Genomic DNA, 25,423 nt, shown 5'->3' with positions numbered 1-25,423 from the left:
TAAAGACAGAAAGATCCATCCAGGCCGTACAGGTACGCATCGTCAGACGACGGGTTGTTTCTCGTGGAGTGAAGCGGAAGATGAAACAATGAACCAATTGTCACCTCAGCCCAGGACTTCACATATTCAACTCATCCCTTGGCGGCAATAAATGATGAACGATTTCTCGGATTCTTTCGTGTTTTTCATTTTCATTATTTTTTTAAAATCATTTTTGGTTCTTCCGTTGCGGAGTGGACATAAAGAAGATGGACGGATCAGATGCATCTAATGGCGGAGGAGGCGATAATCCTTCGGGCAAGCGAAAGGAGTCCGGCTTTGTGGCGTCCATTCGTCAGGCTTGGACGGGGAGCCTGCAGAAAATGAAGAAACGCAAATTCGGTGCTGATGGCGATGGCGGTAAGATTCAGCCATCAGAGCAGGAGCAGGCCAATACTCCGCCTACGTCACGAAAAAAGCGTGCCTTCCGCACGCGCACATCGGAGGAGCAAGAAGAGGTGACCTCTGCCTCATCCACCACGTCTTCCTCCTCGTCTTCTGCATCTTCTTCGCGCAGCCGCACCCGGCAGGAGGTGGTCGCCGAAGCGCGCCAGTCCGTGACGGACAAGAAGAGGAAGCTCGAGGCCCTGACGGCCTTCCTGGCGGCACCCGCCACGACGCCCGCCAAGGCATTGGACGAGCCCAGTCCTACTCCCTCCGCCGGCACGAAGAAGAAGAAGCCCAAGAAGCCCAAGAAGAGCAAGAAGCAGAAGCTGCTGCACCACTCCAACACTGGCAGCTCCAACCCCTCGGTGGACCTCTTGGCCGCCCAGCTCAAGACCAAGGTGGCGTGCTGGGTCCTTCCTGCTCAATACAAATGGAGATTCTCACCTTCCATGTTGGCTTGGCAGGACCTGCGCGACTTCCTGCTGTGGCTCTACGCCGTGCAGGCCAAGCCCTCGCCGGCGGTGTTCTTCAGCAACCCCGCTACCTTGCCCACCACCGTGATGGTCGTTATTCGATCGCTTGGCCAGGGTACGTGACCTGCATCAGCGTCGCGTTCGTTGCCGTTCGTTGTTTTGCTCATCATGCCTTCTCTCTCGCAGCCGAGCTCATCAAGCACAAGGGCCTGCTCAAGAACATGCTGACCACAGAAGAAGGCGGCGTCTTCCAGAAGGCGACGGCCTTCAATGCTCCGGGCAGTAAGTACGTGTGCATGGCGCTTCACCCCACAAGTGGTTGTGTGGTCATCAGTCTGACGGGACCCGCATGTTGGGTACATCGCCAGGTACCGCGTCTTCGAGACGGTGGCCACCCTGATCCTCACGGATGCGAACCTGCAGAAGAAGATGTCCACCTCGCAGGCCAAGGAAGTGGAGAAGGAGGTCGCCGTTCTGCTTCAGGAGCAGTACCAAGAGCTGGTGAGCAAGCTGCCCGACCCGACGGACAGGGCCAGGTATTTGGATGCGCACCCTCATCACCAGCCACCCACGTTGTGCGTACCTGACCGAACTCTCTCCCCAATCCTTGCTTACGCACGGCGGCGGTGGTCAGCCTGTTCGAGGAGTTCATCGCCACGCAGGAGGAGATGAAGGCCAGCCGGTTCCCCATCTACAAGGTGTCGAAGCGAGAGGACTGGCTGACGGGCTCGTCGAACCGGCCTCCGCCCAACTTGTCGCTGTTTGTGCGACTGCCCAAGAAGATGGAGAAGAAGGAGGGCGTGAAGCGCAAGCACCTGCCCATCGTCGCCATCGACTGTGAGATGGTACGTGCCCCCCGCGAGCGTGAGGGATTTCTGGTCATTGGCTGCTATCGCCGCTAGCCATGTGTTCCTGACACTGCACGAGGGCGTGTGTGCAGTGCCTGACGGAAGATGGCCACGAGCTCACTCGCGTCAGTGTCATCGACGACAACTACAACGTGCTCTATGACCAACTGGTCAAACCGCACAAGCCCATCACCGACTACCTGACGCGGTACTGCAACGCCACACCGTCAGTGTGTGTGTGTGTGTGTTGTGTGTGTGTGTGTGTGTGTGTGTGTGGTGTTGATGAAGCTGACCCCCCTCTCTACTCGGGTGGTGCAATCAGGTGGAGCGGAATAACCGAGGAGATGATGACCGGCGTCACCACTCACCTGGAGGACGTTCACAAGGCCTTCCACGACCTGGGCATTACCAGGTAACGCTTTTATCCCCACTCCTCCCCCCGACCTTGTGCGGCTTTTCCGGGTCTTTCTGACTCCAGTGGTGCGACCCGGTCGTAGGAAGACGATCATCGCCGGCCATTCGGTGGAGAACGATTTGCTGGCGCTTCGGCTGTTTCACAAGAGGGTCATTGGTACACCGCGCCGCGTCCACAACGACCTTTTATTCGATGCATGGCTCTGGTCTAAACGCATGGCTGTCCGTTGGGGGGGGGGCAGACACCACGATGCATTTCCCTCACGCCAACGGGCCGCCGTTCAAGAATTCCCTGCGCTACCTGACCGAGAAGTTCCTCAAGCGGCTCATTCAACAAGGTGGGTGTCCGACTCTTTTCTGAGCCAGCGCTGGTGCCCGCGTTGGACTCACCTCTCTCTCTCTCTCTCTCTGGGCTTTCCCTGCAGGTCACGACGGCCATTGCAGTGTGGAGGACGCCAAGGCGGTCATGGAGCTGATTCTGCTGAAGGTGGCACAAGCCGGGGTGCACGTCAGCAAGAGCGGAGACGTGGAAGTGTCGGACAAGGACGACGGCGAGAACCTCTTCATCAAGGTGCGGAACGCGAACAGGAAGGTGACCGTCATCGATCGCCTCGTCGCCCTGCAGAGATACGTCCCGCCCCAGCGCACCCGAGGCCCGGCCGATGCCTTCATGCCCAGCCCCAGCAAGCTCGCCAAGGCCGGCGACGGGCTTCTCCCCACCCCCACCGCACTCCTTCCCCTGCCGTCATCGTCGTCGTCGTCGTCTTCTTCTTCGTCGTCATTCGTGCCGCCGCCCAACCTGCTCACCACCTGCGCCTGCAACACCGACGAAGAGATCGTGGACCGACTGACGGCGCACCTGGGCAGCGACAGTCGGGCGGACTTCATCTTCACCCAGCTCCACACCTTTGAGGACCACTTTGCCAGCTGCGCGCGACAGTCAGGAGGCTCTGCAGCTGGTTCGGGTGGACCCCCGCCGCCCCCGCCGGGCTCGTTCGAGAAGCACCTGGCCGACATCGACCAACGCGTGGGCCGCATCTACGACGCGCTTCCACCCAACGGTCTTCTAATGGTGGTCACCGGCCGCGGCCCCATCGTGGACGTGTTCAGGTACGCACCACGTCTCACACCCCAAAGCTCACTCCCACTCACGGCCTCGTCTGGGTTGTGGTCGCGGCCTCTGCGCAGGCTGCAAAGGGAGAAGAAGGACGAGGGTCCCGCGTGGACGCCGGAAAGGGATCGCACGCTGCAGGAGGCCGTGGAGTGGGCGCGGAAGGGCCGAACCTTCTGGGCCGTCAAGCCGCCCAGCAGCAGCAGCAGCGACGAAGCCGCCACAACCACAACAACAACAGCGGAGAAGAGTGAGTAGTGCAATGCATCCGGCAACGCCACAAGTGGCCCGTTGTCGCCTTCACTTTCCCTCACACAACGCCGTACACGCATCATCTAGTCTAAATCTTACAACGAGCAGTGGGGCCCCCCACCCAACAGTTGTGATCGGAGTCACGGCTCCCATAATGGCTCGGCGCCTGGTCGAGAGCGTCGGTCAAAACGGGCGGCGTGTGTTTCGTTCGTTCGCCGGCCCGCCTAAGCAGCGGGCTGTCACCGTGCTTGCGGGGCATGTGGGTGGAGGGATTGGTGGCGTGCGTAGACGAACGGGGGTTTAGGCCCACGCCCAAGGCCGCTGCCCCATTCCAGAAGGAGACTCGACATTGTGGCCCTCGCGGAGGTGAGGGCTTCAAGGTCGATGATGAGCGTCGCACCGCCTCAGGCTGGTTGACAGAGCAGGGAAAAGACGCCGGTCCCCTTGGTGGAGGGATCACAGCCCTGAGTGGGTCCTCTCGGGAAGCTGCGTATCGACTCCAACACCTCCACTTTTTGGATCTCAGTTTTAGTTTTTTTAAATTACATTGATTCAAATCACCGGAATTGAAGACGAGCCGACGATTGAAGATGGAGAACCCACAAGAGGAAAAGGTGGCGAAGGAGGTGCAGAAGGAGGAGGAGGAAGAAGAGGAGGAGCCTGCTAACTTTTTCGAGATTTTCGATGCGGAGCACCAATACGATCACACCACGTTCATCTTTGATGGCAAGGAGATCAAAATCGAGAGCCTTGGGTACGCCCTTGCTGTCTTGGGAGAAAACTGTCCACAATCTCATGTGATTAAATTCAATGCGATTTTTAGTGATTTTGTGCAGAACACTCATCTGCTGGGCCAAATGGTGTGGCCCAACGCCCAAATCTTGGGCCACTGGATGGTGCTGAACAAGGACCTCTTCAAGGACAAGACCGTCCTCGAGCTCGGCGCTGGGCCGGGTACGCGTTCTTCTTTTGATGTCCGACGTTCGTGCTGGTGACAACCCTGTAACGATGGGTGCTGCCGCTTAGGCCTGAACGGCATCCTTGCGTCTGTGTACTGCAAGCGGGTGGTGATGACCGACTACCACGACAAGGTGGTGGACCTTCTCCAGCGCAACATCCAGCTCAACTCCCACCGTACCACCACGCCTTTCTTCCCCTGCTTACCATCCATCTACGCCACCCGCATGCGTCCGCTCACCACTCCGAGCGGGGCGCGCAGTGGGCACCGACATGCAGGCGGCCAAGCTGACGTGGGGCGAGGGCGTGGTCGAGTTCAACCAGCAGTACGGCCCGTTCGACATCATCATCGGCTCCGGCTGCGTGTACGCATCCATTGCCCGTCCTCTCTCTCTCTCTCTCTCCTATGTGTGTGTGTGTGTGTGTGTGTGTGTGTGCGGTGTGGCGTGTGTCGTGCGCCCACCTGACCGCATGGGTGCCTGCCAGGTATGAGAGCGAGTGCATTCCGCTGCTGCTGGCGACGGCGCACTATCTGCTGCCGGTCAACGACACGGACTACAACGAAGACGACCTGAGCAAGAACGAGGGTGGGCGGCTGGTGCTGTCGACCAACAACTACCGGTACGAGAGGCGGAAGGAGCAGTTCGAGGGCATCACCCAGAAGCTGGGCCTGCGGCAGCAGTTCATGGACATGCGCAAGCTGCTCGCCTTCGCCGAGCAGGAGAAGGCCAAGGACCCGCGCGTGGCCGTGCAAAAGGACGAGTTCGACCTCATCCACGTCTGCACCCTCTCCCGACCCTCCACCGCCGTCCCTCCCACCATCGGCTCCTCCGCTCCTTCTTCTTCTTGATCTTCATCATCCTCTTCTTTTCTCGTTCTTCTGCATAAAATCTGTTGTTGTTCTCTCGTCTGCGTGGTCTCGCCGGCTGCGGCGGCGGTCAATCGCTGTCGGAGGAGTCGTTCTCGAGGTCGAGGCCGAAGGCGCGGGCGAGCGCCAACGCGGCGTCGGCGGCAAAGTCGCGCCGCTGCTGGTCGCTCATCTGCGCCGATTGCTGTCGCGCCTCCCGCAGGCCCGCCAGCTGCTTGAAGGCCTTGTCGAAGTGCTCCTCGACGTCGTCTGTCCACTCCTCCTCCGCGTCTTCCTTATTCGTTGGCTCAGGGCCTGCTGGTGCCTCTTTTCGCTCATTCACCTTCTTCATCATCTCTTCTTCTCCCTTCTGCTTGGTCTCAAGCTGCTGTTGCTGCTGCGTCTCTGATGGCACGACCGTCTCCTTCTCCCCCGCTTCCTCGTCATCATCGCCTTCGCTCTCGTGTACGCTCTCTTCGTCGGGCAAACTGATGGCTGCTCTCGGTTGGGTTGGATGTGTCGTCACGTTATAAGATGGCAATCGAAAAGCAAGGGAGAGAGAGGGTGAAGTGTACGTCGAAGGAAGCCGGTGCGCGGCTTCATGGTCATGGCGGGCCACATGTTCGCCTCTAGAGCTTCCAACACTCGGTCCAGGCCGTGCCTCTCGCTCAGCAAGCCTGTGGTCACAACATGGCTGTGAGTGAGTTCACATGCACGATGCGCGCGGGTCTCGTGTAGGGCATACCGCCCGGCGAGGCCTCGCCGACGCCGCTGCCCTCATCGAGGGGATTCCAGAGGACCAGCTCTACTGCGTTTTCGTTGCACCACTCCTCGATCGCGCGCACGTTGGCTTGGTGCTGCTCCTGGTTCGGTCCCGCATGGGCGACGCAGAGCTGCACCGCGGGCGCCAGTTCCTCGAGCATGGCCTGCCACCTCTGCAGCTTGGCGCTAGTCCCTGCCTAGAGGCCCACCACGTGGTGGAGACGCCGTGGCCGCCGGCAGAGGTGAGCAGCTGAACGCCCAAAGAGAGGAACGACGTGGATGGGTGAAGGCACCTCGGCCGCGTCGCAGAGCAGAAGGAACGCATCGCACGCGCCTCGAGGCAGCTTGGCCTGGACCGAAGCTTCGACGTTGGCGGCCGCGTCTTCGGCGTGACGCACCCGCACGAGCTGCAACTCGGCCGTGTAGTATCGCGTGTCGAGAACCCACCGCAGTGCGTCCTCATCGCCACCGTCTTCTTGCACTTCGGTGTCATCGGCCTGAACCGGCGCTCCTCCTGTTCCTGGCTGAGCACCAGCACGGGATGCACGCACTCGCGCCATTCCTGGGCCAGAGGCGCCGCGTGAGGCCAGGATGGGATTCAATCTCTGGTTTTTCCGAAATTGCGTACCTGCAAGGAATGGTGCGTCGAGATGCGTGGTGGTCGAAACGAAGAGCACATCGTTGTGCCCTCGGCCCTCTTCTTCGTGCTCCATCTTTGCCTCTTGTGCTTTTCTTTTGTGTTTTTCTAACTGCAAGAAAAAGAAAAGCAACCAATATCCAACATGAAGCGGGGAAGAGGTGGTGGCCGCTCGGAGTCCCAGTTCCTTGGGAGCCTGGTCCAGCAGCTACGAAGTGCCGAAGAGAGCGCTGTATGACCCTTGCAAGAGTGGTCTGCCAACTGGCCATTCTGCACAATCTAACGTGAGGATTTGTGCGCCATGCATGTTTCTATCTTGATGCCTCTCAGAATGCCAGAAAGCTGGTGTTCACCTCCAGTGACGGGGCGGTGCTGCTGGAGCAAAACGGCCGGGGGCTGCTGACGCATGTGACCATCAACCCCACGCTCGAGGGCAACACCAAGGCCATCGAAAAGGCGGTCCTCGACGCTGCCTCCCTCATGGTGCCACCCCCCCCCCTTGCCTCTACTCCTTCTGGCTCTCCCTGTCCACTGCTCACTGCTGATCTCTGCCGTTGCGCTGCACAACAGACACCACCGTTGCAGGACGACAATACGGAGGGGCTGGAGGAGGCCATCAGCGACGTGTTCGATCAAGCCTTGGGCACCAAGAATAAGAAAAAGAAGTCGTGACAAAGCCTTCTCTGCCTTGTTGTTGGGGGCTGACGTCTGAACTGGAGCGAAGAGAGACTACTCTCACGGGTGGGCCTGAACGCCGGAGCCAGCGACGGCGCCACTGGCGCGGAGGGTCGGGTGGCGGTGCATGTGCGTGTGCTGCAGGTGGTGGTGGTGGCCCTGACGCCAGCACGGGTGCTGGTAGGCCGTGCGGAAGACGCGCATCCAGTTGGCCTCCTTGGGGAGCGTGTTGGGCTTGGGTCCCTTGTCGAAGTGGAAGATGTCCACGCCCGACATGTAGGCCGCGAAGAACGCCGCCAGCGCCAGCGCCAACACCACCCCCACGAACGTCATCTGGCCTGTGGGCAGAGAGAGAGAGAGAGAGAGAGAAGAGAGCAGAACAGAACAGAACAGAGCAGTAGCACTACCTGTAAGCAAGCCCAGCAGGTGCCACGCGCCGACAGACAGCTCATTTACGGGGAACGAGTCGTACCAGCTGTGCCGTGCAGAGACAGGAAGATGAACATGAGCGACTGGAACAACACCGCCGTGAAGAGCATCACCCGTAGCACGATCCTAGAGAAAGCCGACGAGTCAGCATAGATAGATATATGCTACATACGTAATGTGATACGAACGAGAAATAGAGCTCGGAGGTAAACACGCATGTGGTTGAGTTGGGCGTACCAAAGCATGCTGCCGTCGCTGTCAAACTCTCGCGGACGCACGTGGACGAGCAGGTAGGTGTCGAGGAAGTGCTTGCACATGAAGTAGAGCGTTCCGAAGGGGAGGATGAGCGGCGCGATGGTGCTGAAGGTGAGGATGGTGGCGAAGAAGACCATCATGTAGGCATACTGCATGCCGTATTCGTGCGGGTAGGCGTATTCGTCGGCACGCTTCTTCTGGGAGATCGTGACGGCCTTCCACTTGAGGAGGAGCGACTGCAGGCGCTCTGGCAATCGCATCACCTGGTTGGTGAGAAAGCGCACCATACGACAAACGATAGACGGAGTGTGAGTAAATTGCGCACGGGCATGCTGTGTGCGTGCGTGTGTGCGCGAGTGGCCGAAGGGTACCTCGACGATTTGACCTACGATGGCCATCTGGATGATGTAGTTGATGAAGAACGCAGCCGAGTTAGGCAGGAAAAGGCCCGAAAAGAGAACGTTGAGGTGTTGCCTGTTGTCCCATCCTGTGCGAGTGTTAAGTGCAGCGTGCGCATGTAAGCCTTTTGCAGCGTATACGGATAGGGTGCGAGTGGCGTGGGTAGGGGAGTGGCGCGGCGAACCTTTGCGGATGAGGGCGTCGAGGGAGGTGAGGAAGAGAGACGGGAGGAGAAGCACGCTGAAGAGGAGGAAGACATAGGTCTTCACCACCAGGTACTTGTGCGTCGACGACACCGTGTGATGACCCTCGAACATGGACGAAACTGTTTCACACCGCGCAAGCGCCGCGTTCAGAGCTTCACAGCAACACCGACCACCGGGGAGAGGGGGGGAGGCGCGAAAGGCTGCGTGGGCGGGCTACGTACACCAGATGACGAGGGGCAGGATGGTGGTGACGGCCAAGAGGAAGAGCGTGGGAAGGTAGGCGAAGAGGATGGCTCCGTTGTTCCACGCGTGCAGACTGTTGATGATGTCGGCAAAAAGTGGGGCCTAATGTGCGCCAGCCATAGAGAGGGCACCACGTGAGAGCCGTGGATGGTGGCGGCGTGCGAGGGGGGGGGCGAACCTGTTTGAGAGGCTGGAGGGCAGAGATGATGGAGAGGGGTGTGGTGAAAAATGAAAAGAAGAAGAGGAGCGTGAGGTTGACGTAGACGACGCGCAGCCGCTTCTCCCACTTGCCGATGCCCAGGTTCTGCACCATGACAATGACGACAGGCACGTGTACACACACGCAATTGAGAACGGCGCTGCCGTGGCAAATGGGGAGAGGGGAAGGCGAGCGTACGGGCCATATGATGTCCTCCGGCTCGGGCGCCATGCTTACGATCCAATGCCTGTCCGAGAGAGCCCTGTGACGGGTGGATTTTGCCCGCCCAACGTGTGACATGGGTCAGTGTATCTGTCCACGGCAGCTCGCGAGAGCAGTTGGTGAGAGTCATTAGAGTGTCGGGAGTGGTGCCGCACTTGGACTGAGGGGTGAGGTCGTCTGCAAGCCAGCGATTGAGATTCCAGAGGCGCGTGTGCTTCCGGTAGATGTTGGTGACCACCTTCAGAGAGAGAGCGAGAGCACACACACACACAGAGAGAGAGAGATATCAGAGTCAGTGCCCTCTCCTCCTTGCAGACGACCTCACCCCTCAGTCCGCAAACAAACAAAAACGGAGGCGTACCTTGGCCACGACGCTGGAGGAGAACGTGACGAAGACGATGCCGGTGGCGCGCGCCGCTCTGGCTCGCTGCTTCGTCCGCGCCACCTCCTTCTTCTGCTCGGCCTTCTTGCGCTTGAGCTCGCGGATGGCATCGAGCCGGCCGCGCACGCCGCCGTAGACGATGCCCTCCACGATCGTGCCGAAGTGCAGGACCAGGTAGATGAGCTTCTCGGTCAGCGTGGACGACGGCGGGAACCACACGAGCGGGCGTTGGCCCCGCAGCATTCGCTCCTGGCGGTAGTGGTCGAGCTGGTCGTCGATGTCCTTGTAGGTCTCCAGCGCGCCGAGCACGTCCCGCACCTCCCACGCCACGTGGACCGACACCACGCTGGGCTTCTTCTTGTCGTGCTCCGGCTCGCTCTCGCTCTCGCTCACCTCGCGGGCGCGCGCCAACGCCTCCTCCGCCCGCCGCTTTCGCCTTTCCATGTGCCGCGCCCACCAGCCCAGCTTCGTCGCCCCCTGCTCTTCCGCCTGGCCGCCCGATACTTCTGCTCGCCCCTCGCCCGCCTCGCTCCCGCCGTCTGCGTCCAGAAGGCTCCGGTCCTCGTCGCCCTGGCCGGCGGCAAAGCGGTAAAAGGAAGCTCGCCCCTTCTGTCCGCTATTGTGGGAAGATGCATCGCTGCTCTCCCCGTCTGCGGTGGCTGTGGCATCGGCGCTTTGTGGGTCCTGCTCGCCGTCGTTGAATTCGTTGCCCCTGGCCCAGGCGGAGGCGGCGGCGGCAGCGGCGGCATGACGGCGGCTACTGTCGAGGCTGAGGGTGCGTCGGCGTCGGCGCTTCGCTCGGACTCGCTCCACGCTCCGCTGAAGGTCCGCGTTCGTCTCGATCAGCTCCTCGAAGTGCTTGGCGATGCCCGCCTCGCTGACGATGCCCGCCGGGAAGTTGCGAATCATGATCGTGTGCGCGCTCACGGCTGACTTCACACTCCGGGTGAAGAATTTGTCCTGTGTTTTCGGAAAGAGACAAATAGAGGGTTCACGGCGATGAGACCAGTGCCAACGACTGCTTCAATGTGCGCATCTCCAACGTACCTTGCACGCGATGAGGTATTTGCGAAGGTGCCACACGAGACCATACACAAGGCAGGAGATGATGACGCACACAAAGGAGTGCGCCCAGTACCGGCTCTTGTCGGTGCTGTCGTTGATGTTACCTGGTCCACGGCAACCGTCAGCATCACTCTGTGTGTGTGTTGTGTAGGAGGAGAAGGAGGAGAGCGACATGTACCGATGGTGGTGGACAAGAAGCCAGAGCGGACCTTGTCTTCGCGCTGGCTGGCGGTGACGTTCACCGGCAGCAATATGGCTATTCCGAGCACCACGCAGATCGCCAGAAAGGCGAGCATGCACCGCTGGAAGTGGATGTAGATCATGGCGTCGTTGCCGCACTTCTCCGCCACTTCGAGCTTCGACATGCGCACAAGGGGCCACACCCAGCCCATGAACCGCTCGGGTCCATTCTTGCTCAGCTCAGTGAGTTCTCTCTTCTTCACCTGGTCTGCTGCCCGTGCCATGGCCTCCTCTGGCTCCTCGCCTACAACACAAAGGAATGCCAAGCAGACGATGGATTGTCAGCAATGTAGCGCACGTGACGTCAGGTGGCGTTGGTCGGGGTCGAGTCACCTTCGCTCTCCACGAGGGCTTCCACCTCGGCTTCGCCTTCCTCGTCGATAGCAGGAAAGGAGGAAAAGGACTCGCTGCCTGCGAACCGCTCGTTCTCCCAAAATCGTTGGTACTCGCCTGATCGCCACACAGAGCAGTGGATGATGAAACGAGGTCCGCGATTATGAGCCAACGCCGACCAGCAGGCCAGCCGGCCAAACGAGCAGCGCAGGGATGATCACGGGGAACATACCTCCATAATATTTGAAGTAAAGCTTGCGCTGGCTGCGCCATCGCAGATAGGCGAGGAGCAGGAAGGCCACCAGGCCCACTACCAGGTTGATCTCCAACACGGACACAATACCTGCGCGCCATCATCCGTGTGGCACAGAGTACGGGCGTGAGAAACAAAAGCTTCACGCGACACAACATGGCCGATGGTTCTAGAGGAGGGCGTACCGCCATCGTAGAGCACCGACTGTGTAGCAGGGCTGGGAATGATAGGCGGCAGGCCAGGTGTCGCAGAGGGTGCAGCCGACGGCGACGGAGAAGGACTCGAGTCCATTCTTTGTGCCTGCAGGCCGAACAGTGAGTACTGACTTGGATGTCACCAGGATGTGGGATTTGATCTACCGATTATTATGCTGATTGCAATGCCGGGCAGCCGCAAGAGGAAGGACCAGCAAATAATCCCGGCCAGGGGAAGGAGGTGTGCTCGCTCACGGCCGAGTACGATCAGATGGGTTCGTGCGCGGTGGAAGCTTCGTCTTCTCTTCCTGTGGTTCGCTCGCAAAATTGAGCCGCGGTGGAGAAAAAGAAATCTGCAAAAGAAATTGCTTTTCCTGGCACTTTGGCCGTGGCTCGACACGAAGAGCGCACCTGAGGAGAAGCGCTACGTGACTCGAGCAAGGAGCGGGAGATTGAAGATGCTACACTCGGCTATGGTGAGCAAACCGGTGTATGAGAGCACCAGAGGAGGGGAGAAGGGACTCTCCTTCCGCCACGTCGTGCTCAAGGGCCTGGCGGACGATGGTGGCCTGTTCGTTCCCTCGCACCTGCCGCGGGTCGACCAGCAGCAGCTCGACAGGTGGCGCACGCTTCCCTACACTGGACTGGCCTTCGAAATCCTGTCCCTCTTCATCGATGAAGAGGACATACCCCCGACCAAGCTGCGGGAGATTATCCAAAGGAGCTACTCCTCGTTCTTCATCGACGACGTGCTCCGCGTCGAGCCATGCTACATGGGCGAGGCGAGGGAGCAGCAGATCAACGTGTGCGAGCTCTTCCATGGCCCCACCTTCTCCTTCAAGGACTTTGCTCTCCAGTTCCTTGGCCACGTCTTCGAGTACCTCCTCAACACCAACGCCCTCAGGAAGCAGCAGCAGCAGCACCCTGCCACAGGCGAGAAGGAGGACGAGGAAGATCCTGCCAGCGTCACCCGCATCACCGTGCTGGGCGCCACCTCTGGTACGCATACGCCTGCTGTCTGTAGTATGTCGTCGTTTGAACACTTCTCACATCGTCTCGACCACTTCTCGCTGGGCCTTGTTCTGCACTTGTCAGGCGATACCGGTAGTGCAGGTGAGCACACATCCCTCCGCTTCTTCCTGATACCAGCCATCTGGTGTGCTTGGATGCCCATTCCGTGTTTGTGTGCTCATCATCTTCGTCTCTCTGCGTCGATCAGCCTTGGCCGGCCTGCGTGGTAAGAAGAACGTCGAAGTGTTCGTGCTGCACCCCCATGGCCGCGTGAGCCACATCCAGGAGAAGCAGATGACCACCATCACGGATCCCAACGTGCACAACATTTCTGGTACGCCTGCTGGCTACTTCCCCGTCTGCCTCCGGTGTTGCACGTTTCCATAACGCCGCACTCCACTCTATCACCAGTCGAGGGCACTTTTGACGACTGCCAGAAGCTGGTCAAGGACACCTTTGCCGATCTGGCCTTCAAGCGGAAGCACAACTTGGCCGCCATCAACAGCATCAACTGGGCGCGCATCCTCGCCCAGACCGTCTACTACTTCTACAGCTACTTCCAGGTACTTGGAAGTGCCACGCTGGACCAATGTGGGTCTGTCTAATCACCTGCGGCCTACCTTTGTATATGGCCAGGTTACTTCGCCGGCACAGCAGAAGGCGGGCGCCAAGGTGGTGTTCTCTGTGCCCACGGGCAACTTTGGAAATGTGCTCGCCGGATTCTACGCCAAGCAGATGGGCTTGCCGGTGCACCACTTCATCGTGGCCACCAACCAGAACGAGTACTTCGACCCCCTTCCCTGCCGCGAGAGACGCTCTTTCTTGCCGCTAACGCAACCCCCCCTCCCCTCAATTGGGGGCTGGTGCAGCATTCTGCATCGCTTCTTCGCCTCGGGTAAGTACGAAAAGAAGATCGTCATGCCCAGCTTCAGTCCTTCCATGGACATCCAAGGTAGGTTTGCCTCGTCGAACATTCGGGTGTTGTTGATGGCTGCTAAAGTTCTGAGGGCTTGTATTTTTTTTATCACACTCGCAGTATCCAGCAACTTTGAGAGATTCTTCTACGAGATCGCCAACCGAGACTCGGCCAAGGTGACCGAGTGGATGAACAAATTCAACGAGACCGGCGTGTTGGACATTCCCCAGGACATCCACGCCAAGGCCTGCTCCTTCATGGCCTCCTACGCTGTTTCGGGTGCGCGCCTTGGCTTGGCGCTGCCTGCTCGCGACCTCACATTTCGCAGCTCACTTCATAAATGCGTAACATAGAGGACCAAACCCTGGCCACGGTCAAGAGGTACAAGGAGGACTCCAACTACATCCTGTGCCCGCACTCGGCCATTGGGGGTACGTATCCACTACTTGGTTTCCTTCTCTTGGATTTCAGCTAATCTGGTCTCGCCTGTTGTTAGTGTATGCGCTCGAGCAGAAGTGGAAGGAGCTCTCCGCCAACGTATCCTATCCGGTCGTCTTCGCCTCGCTGGCCACGGCGAGCCCTGCCAAGTTTGCGGATGCCCAGCAGAAGGCCCTCGGCTACGTTTTGCCCCTGCCTCAGGTGAGTGCGTCGTCGCGACATTCGCACGGGTGGTGGTGGTGGTGGTGGTGAGAGTTGACAACGCGCCAAATATCTCAGGAACTGGAGAGGATCATGAACCTCCCCTCGCGCTGCCAGAAGATCGAGGACGGCATGGTGGCTCTGAAGGCGATTATGGAGGAGGCCAGCAAGAGCGCGTGCCAGAGCCAGAGCGGCGAGAGCCGTTTGGTGGGGAAGCGCATCAGGAGCCGCGTGCCGGGCTCCTGCGCCAACCTGGGCAGCGGATTCGACGTGTTTGGCATCGCAGTGGGCCTCTATCTCACCACCGAAATCGTCGTTACCGAGCGCAGGGTACTCGCCTCTCTTATCGGTCGTGCGAGTTCATGTCACAACCACCTGGCTGATGCCTTCCCGGTGATGATGGCTGATGCCTTCCCGGTGCCCCGGGCCTGCAGGAAGGTGAGCCCAGCGTGACGATCGCGTTCGAGGGTGAGGGCAAGGGAGGCGTGCCCCTTGACGAAACCAACTTTTTGTGGACCTCCGTGGTGCACGTCGCGCAAAAGGAGGGAAAGTGCATCCCGCCCAACGCGCGCTTCGCCCTCTCGATCACGAACGAGATTCCTCTCGGTACGAGCCCACGCGCAGCTTTCCTTGAAACGCCCATGTTCCTGCTGACGTGCGACGTCGGATGTTGCCAGGAAGGGGACTGGGAAGCAGCGGAGCAGCTGTTGTGAGCGGAGTCATGATCGCTGACAAGCTGTTCGACCTCGGCCTCACTGCGGCGCAAAAGCTCCGCTACTGCGTAGAGATCGAAGGTCATCCCGACAACGCCTCGGCTTCTCTGTGCGGTGGTTTTGTCGTGTGCTGCGGGTTTGAGGATGACGTCGCTCAGTCGAAAGGTGCGGCTCCCGCGCTCTCATCTGTGCCAACGATCACGGTCGAGCTGGCCTCCTGATGTGTCGCATGCGACCAGGTGTGCCCAATGTCTACGCCAGAAAGCTGCCCTACAGCGACAAGATCAAGGCCGTCGTGGCGATCCCCAACTTCGAGGTGTCCACCGAAAAGGCGAGGCAGGCTCTCCCGCCGACCTACTCGCGCGCCGACGTGGTACGTCGCTCACAGATTGGGGAGGAGTTGGGAAGCGGGGAGCGATGATGTTTGACCCGTCAGATGGCAGGTGTTCAACCTTCAGCGGGTGGGCCTCATGGCTGCCGCCCTCACCGACGACGGAATCGATGAGCCGTCCGTGGTTCGAGAGGCCATGAAGTACTGCTTTCCCCCTCTCCACTCCCCCACACGATTTTTCACATCCGCCCACTGACCGTGCGCCCCATCTCCCACACAGGGACAAGGTCCACCAGCCGTTCCGGATGCATCTGGTGCCTGGCCTGCAGAAATGCCTCGCCCTGTCGTCTCAGAACACGCCCGGCGTGCTTGGTGTGTGCTTGTCCGGATCCGGTACGTGGCCACGCCCACAGGCGCCTAGCACCTCCCGCAGCTCGAGCTGACCCTTGCTCTTTGGCTGCAGGGTCCACCATCTTGGCCCTGTGTCGGGACAACTTTAGCCGCGTGGGGGAGCGAATGCAGGCGCTCCTGCAGCAGGCCGGCGTTCAGTGCCGCACCGCGACCCTCGACATCGACCAGCGCGGATCGCTGGTTCAGGACTTCTGAAGAGTGAGGCGGGGTGTCGATTCCACCAGCGTTGAGTCGTTGATAAAAGAGAGCATTTCTTTTATTGAGAAGAAGGCAGTGATCGTTCTGGTGACGGTGGGAAGGGGTGGGGAGGGGCAAGGGACGTCCACAAGATGCACCTTTACTCCTGGTGGTGGTGGTGGTGGTCGGCAGGAGGAGCGTCGACCTGAGCAGCACCGTAGCCAGCGCTCGTACCCTCCTCGGTGGTGGGCGCGGGCGCCGCGGCAGGGGCGGGCTCACTGTGGCGGCGCTCCTCGCCTCCCTCGTGCCTGGAGCTCCTGCTGCTGCTGCCGCTGCGGTCGTCGTCGTGCCTGGACCTCTTGCTGCTGCTCTCCCTGTCCCTGTCCCTATCACGGTCCCTATCGCGGCGATCGCTGCGGCGGTGGTCGTCGCCCTCGGGCTCCCGGCTCCTCTCCCGCCTCTTGCGGTGCCTCTCCGAGGAGCGGGACCGAGAGCGCGATCGTCGATCTCGGGAGCGCGAACGCGAGCGGGACCTCCTGCGCTCGCGGCGACGGTCGTCGTCTCGGTCGCGCCTGTCCCTCCGGTCCCCGTCCCTCCTGCTGCGGCTCCTGCGCCCGAAGAGCCTCCGCTCCAGCTCGGGGTCGACCTGCTTGAGGTGCATGAAGTTGCACTGACCGCCGCGGTTGCACTCGTTGGAATCGTACTGGCGGCAACGGGCCTCCCTAAAGTCAGTCACCGGCGAGAACTCGGGCACGAGCAGGCGACCGCCGTAGAAGCGGCCGGTGAGTGCCTTCATCGCCTTCTCTGCGTCGTCTTCGTACTCGAACTTGACGTACACGTTTCCAACCAAGTGGGCTGGCGGCGCACAAGCAAGCGGGTTAGAGATCTTTCTCCTTGACGACACACACTACATACACGACACACGGCAGCGGTGGTGGTGGTGGTGGTGAGTACCTCCAGTGTTGTCGCAAACGTGGAGATCTTCAAGGCGGCCGAAATTGCGCAGCTCATCGTGAATGTCTTCGAAGAAATCGTTAAAGTGCTCCTCCGCATCGCGTTGGATTTTCTGCATGGCTTGTACGTCGTCGGGCGAGGTGGGCCACTCGGCGGGCACGGGAGGCATGTACATATGCGGGATGAGAAGGGTCTGGCTAATGGGGGGACGGTTATGCTGACGGGAGCACTTGTCGCCATGGCGGCAAGCACCAATTTTGAAGAAGAAAGGGCAGTTGACCCTTGGGATTGGCACCAAGAGATAATCGAAGAAGAAGAAGAAGAGAGTAGAGAGGCATAGAGGAGTGAGAAAAAAGAGTGTTAGTGCCATGTATATAGGCAAGAAGACATTTTGAGTCTTGCTTATTGGCCAACGCGAGCAAATCTAGCTAGATGGACAAAGGCGAAAATTAAATTACTCTCGGGTTGACCAAGAAGGGGAGCGGGCAAAAGTGAGAGAGATGGTGCGTACCTGTCCTTTTCAGTGCCAAAAATCTCGGCTAGATGTCTTGCCATTCGTGATTGCGCTGTGTTGCGTAGCGGATGATGCGAGTGACACAAAGAAAATAAATGCGCTTTGTTTTCTCGCAGTGACGTTTTTTTTCTGTTGGTTCCCTGCTTTTTCCAGTCTTTGGTTTGGCATCTCCGGAATGCGGGCCAAAAAAACGGAAAAAAGAGCAACGGAGTGAAAAAAGTCAGAAGAAAACACAGCAAGCAAGAAGGTCGCATCTGCCGCCCTCTCTCAACAATGGTAAGCGGCGCAACATGATGATCCCGACAATTCTCTGTGAACTCGGTGGGATACTGAAATCTGTTATTTTGTGATGATTTGTGATTATTTGGCAAAATCTAGCCTCAGGGAGATTACATCAAGCTCCACCGGGCCAGGTATGGCTACCGGATGGACTACTTCGAAAAGATGTACGTAGCTCGATTCTCAATCTCTTTTGATTTAGAGGTAATCGCGATACAAGATTTAATCGCGATCATTTGTGGCACTCAGCCGCAAGAAGGAAGCTCGTATGGTGCACAAGCGCTCCGAGTTCGCACAGAAGGTCCATGGTTTGAGGGCCAAGCTCTACGCCAAGAAGCGTCATGCCGAGAAGGTCGAAATGAAGAAGAAGTACGTGCTTGCTCGCGCCTCCGCCGGAGTCACCATCATCGAGACCATCTTTCAACTGCCGGCAAAAATTTAAGATTCATCTACCTCGGCCAGCAACTTACAAACTTCTCTCATTTGCTACCCTTCAGGATCGCTATGCATCAGCAAAAGACCAACAAGCACGTGGAAGAAAAGATGGAGAAGGGAGCCGTGCCCGCCTATTTGCTTGACCGCGAGCAGACCCGAAGGTACGACAACAAACCAACGAGCACACACCTTCCTTCTCTCTCTCGCTCTGTTACACAAGTTTGTGCACACATGTTTGTGGGTTGCTTGCTGGGTGGGTTACTGACTGATGCCTGATCGCTTGTCGCACTGCCTGCAATAGGGCCAAGGTTTTGAGTAACACAGTGAAGCAAAAGAAGAAGCAGAGGGCCGGCAAGTGGGACGTTCCTCTGCCGAAGGTGAGGCCAATCAGCGAGTTCGAAATGTTTGGAGTGGTGGCGTCTGGAAAGCGAGGAAGTACGTGATGGCGCCCCTTCCCCTCTCGTGTGGCAGACGTTGTTTGCCACACCCGGCTCTCCTCTCTTTCTCCCCCAGCCGCACGGTGCGCTTACCACCGTTATGGGTCGTTCATTCGTTGCGCGCCCACACAGGGAAATCGTGGAAGCGTATGGTGCGTAAGGTGACGTTTGTCGGCGACAACTTCACCCGTAAGCCGCCCAAGTACGAGCGTTTCATCCGACCCGCGGCTCTCCGTTTCAAGGTAAGGCGCCACTCGCTTTGAGATGTACAGCAGTGCATGAGAGACATCACGAGACCTGACGCTCTTCATCGTCGGGGGCATCCTCTTGCAGAAAGCGCACGTGACTCACCCCGAGCTGAAGGCCACATTCTACTTGGACATCCTGGGTGTCAAGAAGAACCCCCAGACGCCTCTCTACACGCAGCTGGGCGTCATCACCAAGGGAACGATTCTTGAGGTACGATGACCCACCAACCAACCAACTAACTGTCCCTCTCCTGCTCTCAGTTCATCCTTCCGGTCTCATCCCCTCTCTCCACACAGGTCAACGTGAGCGACCTTGGCCTTGTCACGCCCGCCGGTAAGGTGATCTGGGGTAAGTACGCCCAGGTGACAAACAACCCCGAAAACGACGGCTGCATCAACGCCGTGCTGCTTGTGTAAGGGTGGTGAGAAGAGAACCGAGAACAAAAAGAGAAGAGAAGAGTTTTGTGCCCTCACCACGTTCGCATCACCCTTGTTGCCCGCACACCGTTCGTTTTCAGCCCAAAACGCAGCAAATCAACTCAACAGAAGAGAAAGATGAAGATACAGGTGAAGACGGTGCTGTACAAGCTGCTGACGCTGGAGGTGGAAGAGACGGAGACGATAAGGGACGTGGTCCAGAGGGTGCAGCTACTGGAAGGACGGGACACCGTACGACTTGGAGGGGCTGGCCTATGGTGGAAAGATCCTGCCGCCCACCAGCACCGTGGCCGACCAGGCCATCCCTCCCGACGCCACCCTTCACCAGGTCAAGCGGGGGTTACGAGGCGCATCCACGCCAGCAAACCAGCAACCTTGAGAGTGGGCGGGGAACCACCAACACGAATAAATAACAGTTGATATTCATTTTCTCGTCTCTTTTATCTTTTATCTTTTATCTTTTATCTTTTATCTTTTATCTTTTGTCCTTGTGCCACGTCTCGCGCATGGAAGCCCTGGTGCTTGTGGCGGTGTTGGGGGGTGGCCTTCTGTGGCTCCTCTTCGGTGGTATGTGGGCGTTTATTCTTCGCGGTAGTGGCGCAGCACCATCGAGAGGTACACGATGATGTTTAGCCTCCACATTTTCTGGTGTCTTCTCAGACAGTGTTGTGGCTTCGTTCTTTCTCTCCACAGGGCACCAAAGGAACTCGCTGCGGGTGGCATTCATCCACCCAGACCTGGGGATTGGTGCGAATCCTTTCCAAGAGCAATCGTTTTTATTTATTTATTTATTTATTATTTGTACTCATTGTTTGTCAGGTGGTGCCGAGCGGCTTGTGGTGGACGCAGCGCTGGGACTGCAGCAAGCGGGCCACCAGGTGGTCATGTTCACTTCTCACCACGACACCAACCACTGCCTCGACGAAACACGCAATGGTGCTCTCTCTCGGACCGCCTCTCTCCATCCTGGCATTCCATTGCTCACTCTCTCCTCTCTGTGGCGCAGGCACATTGAAGGTGATCGTGCACGGCGATGCCCTTCCTCGATCTTTGGGCGGCCGCTTCAAGGCCTTCTTCGCCTACCTTCGCAACGTACGGCCTCATAATCACGCGCCCGTGCGTCTCATGTGCAGTGACCGCTAAGTGCGAGCGCCCTTCGCCCTTTGCATTGCGCAATGCAGCTCTATCTGGCGCTTGCGTTGGTGCGAAGCCACAAGCACGGAGGTGCCTATGATGTCATCTTCGTGGACGCCATCTCGGCATCCATCCCCATCCTCAAACTCACCGGCGCCAAGGTACCCTACCCGCATCCTCAACTCATAGAGGTGGGCACTTTCTGCCACGCACCCGTTCACCTTTCTCGTTCTTCTCTCTGTGTGTCGTGTGTCACGTGTCGTGTGTGCAACCTTCAGATCCTGTTCTATTGCCATTTCCCCGATCGCAACCTGTGCACGGACCGCCGTTCGCTTCTCAAGCGCCTCTATCGGCTTCCGCTCGATGTTCTGGAGGAAGTGACCACTGGTACAGTTCTACGAGTGCCACCTTTCGCTTCTTTTCAATTGGCGTCACTAATCGTGGCTACACGTGGCGGTGCACTCAGGCCAAGCTGACAAGGTCTTGGTGAACAGCAAATTCACGGCCAGCGTCTACGATCAAACGTTCACGCGAATCGCCGCTCGGGTTCGGCCCGACGTACTCTACCCCGCCATCAACTTTCAGTCCTACAGCGCCAGTCAAGGGTGCCCCTTTCCCTCCACGCAGCCACCACCCACGCCATTCGCTTACTCTGTACAATCTCTCGGTGGGTCCCTAGGGCTAGGGCGCAGCAGCAGGAGCGCGAACCGTTATTCGTTTCGTTGAACCGCTACGAGAGGAAGAAGAACATAGGCCTTGCGCTTCAGGCCTTCGCCCTCCTGCGTGAGCGCACGCCCAGCGTTTTCCCCACCCTTCGCCTCGTCATCGCCGGTACTTGGCCTCTCCAGCCCTATTCTGTTACTCTTTCCTATTCTTCTTCTTCTTCCTCTCTCGTACTCTAACATATTGTGATGATGGCTCTCAAGGCGGGTACGATCCGCTGCTGGCCGAAAACGTGGAGCACTTCAAGGAACTGAAGGCTCTGGCGCACCAGCTGGATCTGATCGACGACGAGCAACTCAACTCCACCGAAGACGACCAAAAGGGCGCGCAACAGGTCACCTTCTTGCGGTAGGCTTGCCTCTCCACCACACCCACAGTTCCGGTTTCTGAGCATTCATTGGTTTTCGGTTGGTGGCGCCGGCAGGTCAATCTCCAACCAGACCAGAAATGGCCTGCTGGCTCAGTGCTCGGCGATCATTTACACGCCCGAAAACGAGCACTTCGGTATGACCTGCAACACTTTGGCTCACGCCTTTGCCCCCCCCCCTCTCTGCACAACGCCATCTCTGACACCATGGTCTCAATGGCAGGCATCGTGCCCGTGGAGGCCATGTACGCCGGAGCTCCAGTCATCGCTTGCAACAGCGGCGGACCCAGAGAGAGCATCATACATGAGGTATGCGTGTGTGCGCGGTTGGTGCTCTTCTCCTTTTCTTGGTCTAATCGGCCGTGTCTGCTGCATGTCTCGCGTGGTGGGCGGAATCGTGCGCAAAGGTGACGGGCTTCCTGTGCGAACCGCAGGCGGAGGAGTTCGCAGAGGCCATGGCCCTTTTGGCCGATGACCCGAACCGAGTGCGCAAGATGGGAGAGGCCGGCCACCTGCACGCCGAGGAGCGCTATTCCCTCACCTCCTTTACACAGCAGCTCGAGGCCGCCCTTCGCTCCATGCTCTCCTGGAAGGGGAGAGATGGAGATGGGGCCTTGTTCGATCTATCCACTACCACAACGCTGAACTGTACAGAGCGCCTGCTGGGGCGGTTCTTCAGAGACCCAGAGCCTCGCGGGCGACCCGCCACTCATCAGACTCCTTGACAGCCTCCGCTTGCTCGGCTGACTCAGTACCGTCCTGCAGAGGCGGTGATCTAGACGTCAGCCTAGGCATCGCAAGGGCACGAGAAATGTTCGAGTCCAGCGTGTATGGCGTAAGTACGATTTGCTCCATGAGGGACTGCTTGGCCTGCTCCAGTCGCGCGTGTGCGTCGGGAATCATGTTGCGGGACTCCTCCAAGATCTCCATCTGGCAAGAGATCACGAGTTATTTATCCGCCTTTTCGTGCAAGGTGTTGTTCTTGATAGTACCTGCTTGTGGATGTCGGCCTCGTCCCTGCCCTCCTGCTGCATCTTGGAGATTTTCTCCTGCTGCTCGGTGACCTCGCGCTCGTACATCTGCACCTCCTTTCTCAAGCTGGCCAAAGAAAATCGATCAATTGGGGGGGAACCAACATCTGCAACAGTCGCAACTCGGTACCGAGTGAAGGTGCCAGTTTTGATCTTGAGCTGCTTCTTCAGCTCCATTGCAGGATCGGCTTCCCTCGCTGCTTGCCTTGCTGCTTGCCTGGCCGCGCTCATTGTAAATGTGCTGAATTGAATGAATTTCTCACGGGCAGGGTTTGTTTTGTGGTGTGTTTTTCTTTCGCGCCAAAACGCACACCAAACCAAGAAATTCGAGGAATACGCCTTCAGTGCACACATCGCAACTGGAACCAGCACTGTTGGCTGGCCAGGGTGTAAGGCTCCTCCTCGTCAACTGACGGCAGCAACAATGTCGGCCAAAGAGATGGCCTCGTTGATGCTTTCCCACACCTTCTTGGCCACCCAATCCACATTGGGCGTCTCCTTGTCCGTCCTCACCCGATGCACTCGCCACCCGCCTTGGCCTGCAGAAAAACCAAATCACCATCAGTACCCCCCCCCTCTTCAGCTAGTGCGCGTCATGAAGAGGTCAGCTTGCGGTGTACCGTAGCCCTTCTGCTCGTAGTCGGCACCATACCAGTGCTGGTAGTACCAGGGGTCGAGCTGTCTGGTGGTATCCCACCAGCACTCGACGATGGCCCCCTCCTCAATCGCGGCCAGGTTCTCGCGGCATTCTTCTTCTCCTCCTTCCTTCGCTTTATCCGTAGATGCGCGCCTGGCCTTCTTCGTTGGCTCGCCTGGCCTGACGCTCACGGGCGCCACCAAGGGGTGTTCGCCGAGATCCACTTTGATCCAATCGAAGGGGATGTCTTGCCCTTGCTTGTTGACGACACATCCTTGCCACCAGGCTTCTTGACCTGTCACGCACGCAGCACACGGGAGGCTTTCACAGTGAGGCTGACGCACAACAATTCAAGGCCCAAAGAGGGACTGAGAGGAACCGGACCTGAATCAGCCGTCAGTGGGGACAGCAGGCGGAAATCGATGGTGTTGTGGTGAGGATCCTTCCACTTGAGCAGATCGTCGCTGTGGCCGACGCGATAGGGAGACGCCGCGTTCTGCAAGATGAGGCCGTCGGTCGGAAACAGCGTCGCAGGGAACAGCGGCAGTTGCCCCACGCGCTCCTCGCCGCCACCCTCCTCCTTCTGGGCGAGTAGCGTGGGCAGCTCGCCGAGGGAGACGTAGCGCTGAATGTGGAGCGTGAGCGGTCCTCGCGTCGAGCCCAGTAGCCCGCCCAGCCGCTTCTGCGCTTCCTCCATCCGCTCTCTGAATGGCAGCGAGGCGAGGTTCGTTCCTCCGATGGCGATGGCGTCGAAAGCCACGAAGTGGAGACGTGCTGAGATCCCCTCGTCGGTTTCTGCCCGTTTCCGCTTCCCAGCCGAGTCAGCGTCGGCGTCGGCGACGCTGGCGGGGAGCGAGAAGAGCTCACCGTCGAGGAGCGTGTCGGCGTAGTCCTCGTTCCACCATCCGCCTTGTTCGCTCGACGAGGAGAGGGGGCATGTGAACACGTTCAGGCGCCTGTCGATCAACCAGCACTGCTGCTGGTCGAGATAGAAGAAATAGCGCTCGCCGTCCAGCTTGTCGGTCACAACGTACTGAGACCGCCCGATGGCGACGTCTGCTTCTGATCTCTCTGTTTGCGGCGCTGCTCCCGCCTCCACAGCGGACACGGCACCGATGAGGGGCAGGTGATGGCGCGCGAGTGTGACGGGATGGGTGCCGGGGAAGGTGGCGATCTGCTGAGCTCGCGACCTCTCTTTTATCTGCTGTTTGACGATGCAGTGGTCCACTGCTCCCGCCTTGGCAAAACCAGTCGGTGGTTGCACCTCTGTTGCGCGTCGATCCAAATTTTAGGTATACAAACACACACGACACACAATCATAAAAAGAAATGCAGCGGAAGGGAACCTCTGGTAGCCCGCTCTGCCGTTCGATTGGGCGGAAGGGGCAGTGGCGAGGGCAGCGAACGTCGGACTTGGGTTCTCTCCCTACTGATAATCAGCATCAGTTCATCGTAGATCTCCTCCTGGCTTCTGCTGGCGTCAATGTCGTGCACCGGCACACCGGTACCTGCTCATCGATGCAGTTGACGCGACGATCGCAATCCATCGAAAGTAAACACAACCCAACCCAATAGCAGTGTCTCCATGCGGTACAGGTACCTTTGGAGAATTGGCGCAGTGTTTGACGGATCTGTGGCATGAAACGCTTGAAGGAGCGCATGCGCTTCTCGATCTCGGCTTCGTCCTGGTCGTCTTCGCGTCTTACGTAGCTGCTGCTGCTGCTGCTGCTGCGCTGTTCGTGATCATGATCGTGATCATGACTACAGAGGGGATCAGCGCCTCCTGCAGCCAGGCCGGTGACATGGTGGATGGCCCCTGTCTCGCTGTGCATTCTCCTCCCCAGGAGGCGGCCCATCAGAATCGTGTCGTCCTCGACGTAGAACTCGAAAATCGCACCCACTCGAATGCGCTCCTTGCTCAACCAACTGAACAACTGCCCACAACACGTGGGTGTGCGTGGTGGAAACCAAGCAAGTATCAGATGAAGTCGCCCCAAAATCAGAGGGTGGTGGTGCGGTGTACCTTGATTGCCTCTTCTTGAGTACGAGGGGTGCCATCAAGGACGCAGCCGCCATGGCTGCCTTTGTCGACGGCTGCCATCACGAGCTCGGTCGCGATGTCCGAGAGCGCTCGCACATTCCTGATTGACAAACACGCGGAGTTAAACCACAGTGAGCCACACGTTGGTAGGGGTGGGCTCTCTGT

General features: G+C 58.7%; 14 protein-coding genes across 14 annotated transcripts; 9 read left to right on the top strand and 5 right to left on the bottom strand.

The window, feature by feature from the left end:
• Positions 1 to 248: 248 nt before the first annotated feature.
• ACA1_360130 (exonuclease) lies at positions 249 to 3,530 on the top strand (the record flags this gene model as incomplete). The annotated part of the gene is made up of 11 exons (XM_004352423.1): positions 249 to 836; positions 891 to 1,014; positions 1,086 to 1,185; positions 1,268 to 1,435; positions 1,534 to 1,744; positions 1,840 to 1,955; positions 2,070 to 2,159; positions 2,245 to 2,318; positions 2,404 to 2,499; positions 2,587 to 3,271; positions 3,350 to 3,530. 11 exons carry the CDS (start codon positions 249 to 251, stop codon positions 3,528 to 3,530), a joined length of 2,433 nt encoding a protein of 810 aa, XP_004352475.1.
• A 251-nt stretch (positions 3,531 to 3,781) lies between these two features.
• ACA1_360120 (uncharacterized protein) lies at positions 3,782 to 4,075 on the top strand (the record flags this gene model as incomplete). The annotated part of the gene is made up of 1 exon (XM_004352422.1): positions 3,782 to 4,075. One exon carries the CDS (start codon positions 3,782 to 3,784, stop codon positions 4,073 to 4,075), a length of 294 nt encoding a protein of 97 aa, XP_004352474.1.
• A 39-nt stretch (positions 4,076 to 4,114) lies between these two features.
• Positions 4,115 to 5,331, top strand: ACA1_360110 (uncharacterized protein; the record flags this gene model as incomplete). Its single annotated transcript, XM_004352421.1, has 5 exons — positions 4,115 to 4,278; positions 4,348 to 4,478; positions 4,551 to 4,658; positions 4,744 to 4,846; positions 4,968 to 5,331. 5 exons carry the CDS (start codon positions 4,115 to 4,117, stop codon positions 5,329 to 5,331), a joined length of 870 nt encoding a protein of 289 aa, XP_004352473.1.
• Positions 5,332 to 5,419: 88 nt separating this feature from the next.
• ACA1_360100 (uncharacterized protein) lies at positions 5,420 to 6,803 on the bottom strand (the record flags this gene model as incomplete). Its single annotated transcript, XM_004352420.1, has 5 exons — positions 5,420 to 5,823; positions 5,904 to 6,005; positions 6,074 to 6,287; positions 6,384 to 6,610; positions 6,719 to 6,803. The coding sequence occupies 5 exons, from the start codon at positions 6,801 to 6,803 to the stop codon at positions 5,420 to 5,422; spliced, it is 1,032 nt and encodes a 343-aa protein (XP_004352472.1).
• Positions 6,804 to 6,872: 69 nt separating this feature from the next.
• Positions 6,873 to 7,399, top strand: ACA1_360090 (uncharacterized protein; the record flags this gene model as incomplete). Its single annotated transcript, XM_004352419.1, has 3 exons — positions 6,873 to 6,959; positions 7,058 to 7,210; positions 7,298 to 7,399. 3 exons carry the CDS (start codon positions 6,873 to 6,875, stop codon positions 7,397 to 7,399), a joined length of 342 nt encoding a protein of 113 aa, XP_004352471.1.
• Positions 7,400 to 7,462: 63 nt separating this feature from the next.
• On the bottom strand, positions 7,463 to 11,919 carry ACA1_360080 (uncharacterized protein; the record flags this gene model as incomplete). The annotated part of the gene is made up of 15 exons (XM_004352418.1): positions 7,463 to 7,740; positions 7,875 to 7,957; positions 8,069 to 8,349; positions 8,458 to 8,573; positions 8,670 to 8,810; positions 8,913 to 9,036; positions 9,113 to 9,238; positions 9,332 to 9,380; positions 9,511 to 9,593; positions 9,717 to 10,697; positions 10,785 to 10,906; positions 10,981 to 11,286; positions 11,376 to 11,492; positions 11,608 to 11,718; positions 11,814 to 11,919. 15 exons carry the CDS (start codon positions 11,917 to 11,919, stop codon positions 7,463 to 7,465), a joined length of 3,024 nt encoding a protein of 1,007 aa, XP_004352470.1.
• A 361-nt stretch (positions 11,920 to 12,280) lies between these two features.
• ACA1_360070 (threonine synthase) lies at positions 12,281 to 14,841 on the top strand (the record flags this gene model as incomplete). Its single annotated transcript, XM_004352417.1, has 9 exons — positions 12,281 to 12,821; positions 13,042 to 13,167; positions 13,245 to 13,396; positions 13,470 to 13,615; positions 13,703 to 13,785; positions 13,870 to 14,028; positions 14,103 to 14,180; positions 14,246 to 14,388; positions 14,467 to 14,841. 9 exons carry the CDS (start codon positions 12,281 to 12,283, stop codon positions 14,839 to 14,841), a joined length of 1,803 nt encoding a protein of 600 aa, XP_004352469.1.
• Positions 14,842 to 15,109: 268 nt separating this feature from the next.
• Positions 15,110 to 16,038, top strand: ACA1_360060 (GHMP kinase family protein; the record flags this gene model as incomplete). Its single annotated transcript, XM_004352416.1, has 5 exons — positions 15,110 to 15,266; positions 15,341 to 15,474; positions 15,545 to 15,633; positions 15,713 to 15,825; positions 15,896 to 16,038. 5 exons carry the CDS (start codon positions 15,110 to 15,112, stop codon positions 16,036 to 16,038), a joined length of 636 nt encoding a protein of 211 aa, XP_004352468.1.
• Positions 16,039 to 16,180: 142 nt separating this feature from the next.
• On the bottom strand, positions 16,181 to 17,529 carry ACA1_360050 (zinc finger domain containing protein; the record flags this gene model as incomplete). The annotated part of the gene is made up of 3 exons (XM_004352415.1): positions 16,181 to 16,824; positions 16,975 to 17,171; positions 17,486 to 17,529. The coding sequence occupies 3 exons, from the start codon at positions 17,527 to 17,529 to the stop codon at positions 16,181 to 16,183; spliced, it is 885 nt and encodes a 294-aa protein (XP_004352467.1).
• A 232-nt stretch (positions 17,530 to 17,761) lies between these two features.
• ACA1_360040 (ribosomal protein S8e, putative) lies at positions 17,762 to 19,304 on the top strand (the record flags this gene model as incomplete). Its single annotated transcript, XM_004352414.1, has 8 exons — positions 17,762 to 17,764; positions 17,867 to 17,934; positions 18,017 to 18,136; positions 18,265 to 18,363; positions 18,504 to 18,637; positions 18,772 to 18,881; positions 18,973 to 19,098; positions 19,185 to 19,304. The coding sequence occupies 8 exons, from the start codon at positions 17,762 to 17,764 to the stop codon at positions 19,302 to 19,304; spliced, it is 780 nt and encodes a 259-aa protein (XP_004352466.1).
• Positions 19,305 to 19,442: 138 nt separating this feature from the next.
• Positions 19,443 to 19,704, top strand: ACA1_360030 (uncharacterized protein; the record flags this gene model as incomplete). The annotated part of the gene is given in 2 exon segments (XM_004352413.1): positions 19,443 to 19,529; positions 19,546 to 19,704. The coding sequence occupies 2 exon segments, from the start codon at positions 19,443 to 19,445 to the stop codon at positions 19,702 to 19,704; spliced, it is 246 nt and encodes an 81-aa protein (XP_004352465.1).
• A 127-nt stretch (positions 19,705 to 19,831) lies between these two features.
• ACA1_360020 (mannosyltransferase) lies at positions 19,832 to 22,274 on the top strand (the record flags this gene model as incomplete). Its single annotated transcript, XM_004352411.1, has 12 exons — positions 19,832 to 19,892; positions 20,019 to 20,072; positions 20,145 to 20,261; positions 20,332 to 20,417; positions 20,507 to 20,620; positions 20,738 to 20,846; positions 20,926 to 21,064; positions 21,139 to 21,290; positions 21,386 to 21,530; positions 21,607 to 21,686; positions 21,773 to 21,858; positions 21,984 to 22,274. The coding sequence occupies 12 exons, from the start codon at positions 19,832 to 19,834 to the stop codon at positions 22,272 to 22,274; spliced, it is 1,434 nt and encodes a 477-aa protein (XP_004352463.1).
• On the bottom strand, positions 22,225 to 22,757 carry ACA1_360010 (tubulin binding cofactor A, putative; the record flags this gene model as incomplete). The annotated part of the gene is made up of 4 exons (XM_004352409.1): positions 22,225 to 22,308; positions 22,393 to 22,479; positions 22,542 to 22,647; positions 22,711 to 22,757. 4 exons carry the CDS (start codon positions 22,755 to 22,757, stop codon positions 22,225 to 22,227), a joined length of 324 nt encoding a protein of 107 aa, XP_004352461.1.
• A 228-nt stretch (positions 22,758 to 22,985) lies between these two features.
• On the bottom strand, positions 22,986 to 25,293 carry ACA1_360000 (mRNA capping enzyme, catalytic domain containing protein; the record flags this gene model as incomplete). Its single annotated transcript, XM_004352407.1, has 6 exons — positions 22,986 to 23,119; positions 23,201 to 23,512; positions 23,602 to 24,483; positions 24,564 to 24,725; positions 24,818 to 25,143; positions 25,241 to 25,293. The coding sequence occupies 6 exons, from the start codon at positions 25,291 to 25,293 to the stop codon at positions 22,986 to 22,988; spliced, it is 1,869 nt and encodes a 622-aa protein (XP_004352459.1).
• Positions 25,294 to 25,423: the final 130 nt, after the last annotated feature.

Source organism: Acanthamoeba castellanii, assembly GCF_000313135.1.
Source record: "Acanthamoeba castellanii str. Neff unplaced genomic scaffold scf7180000084622, whole genome shotgun sequence".
NCBI lineage: Eukaryota > Discosea > Longamoebia > Acanthamoebidae > Acanthamoeba > Acanthamoeba castellanii.
Note: the sequence above shows the minus strand (reverse complement) of the source record. Positions and strands in the feature narration are given on the sequence as shown.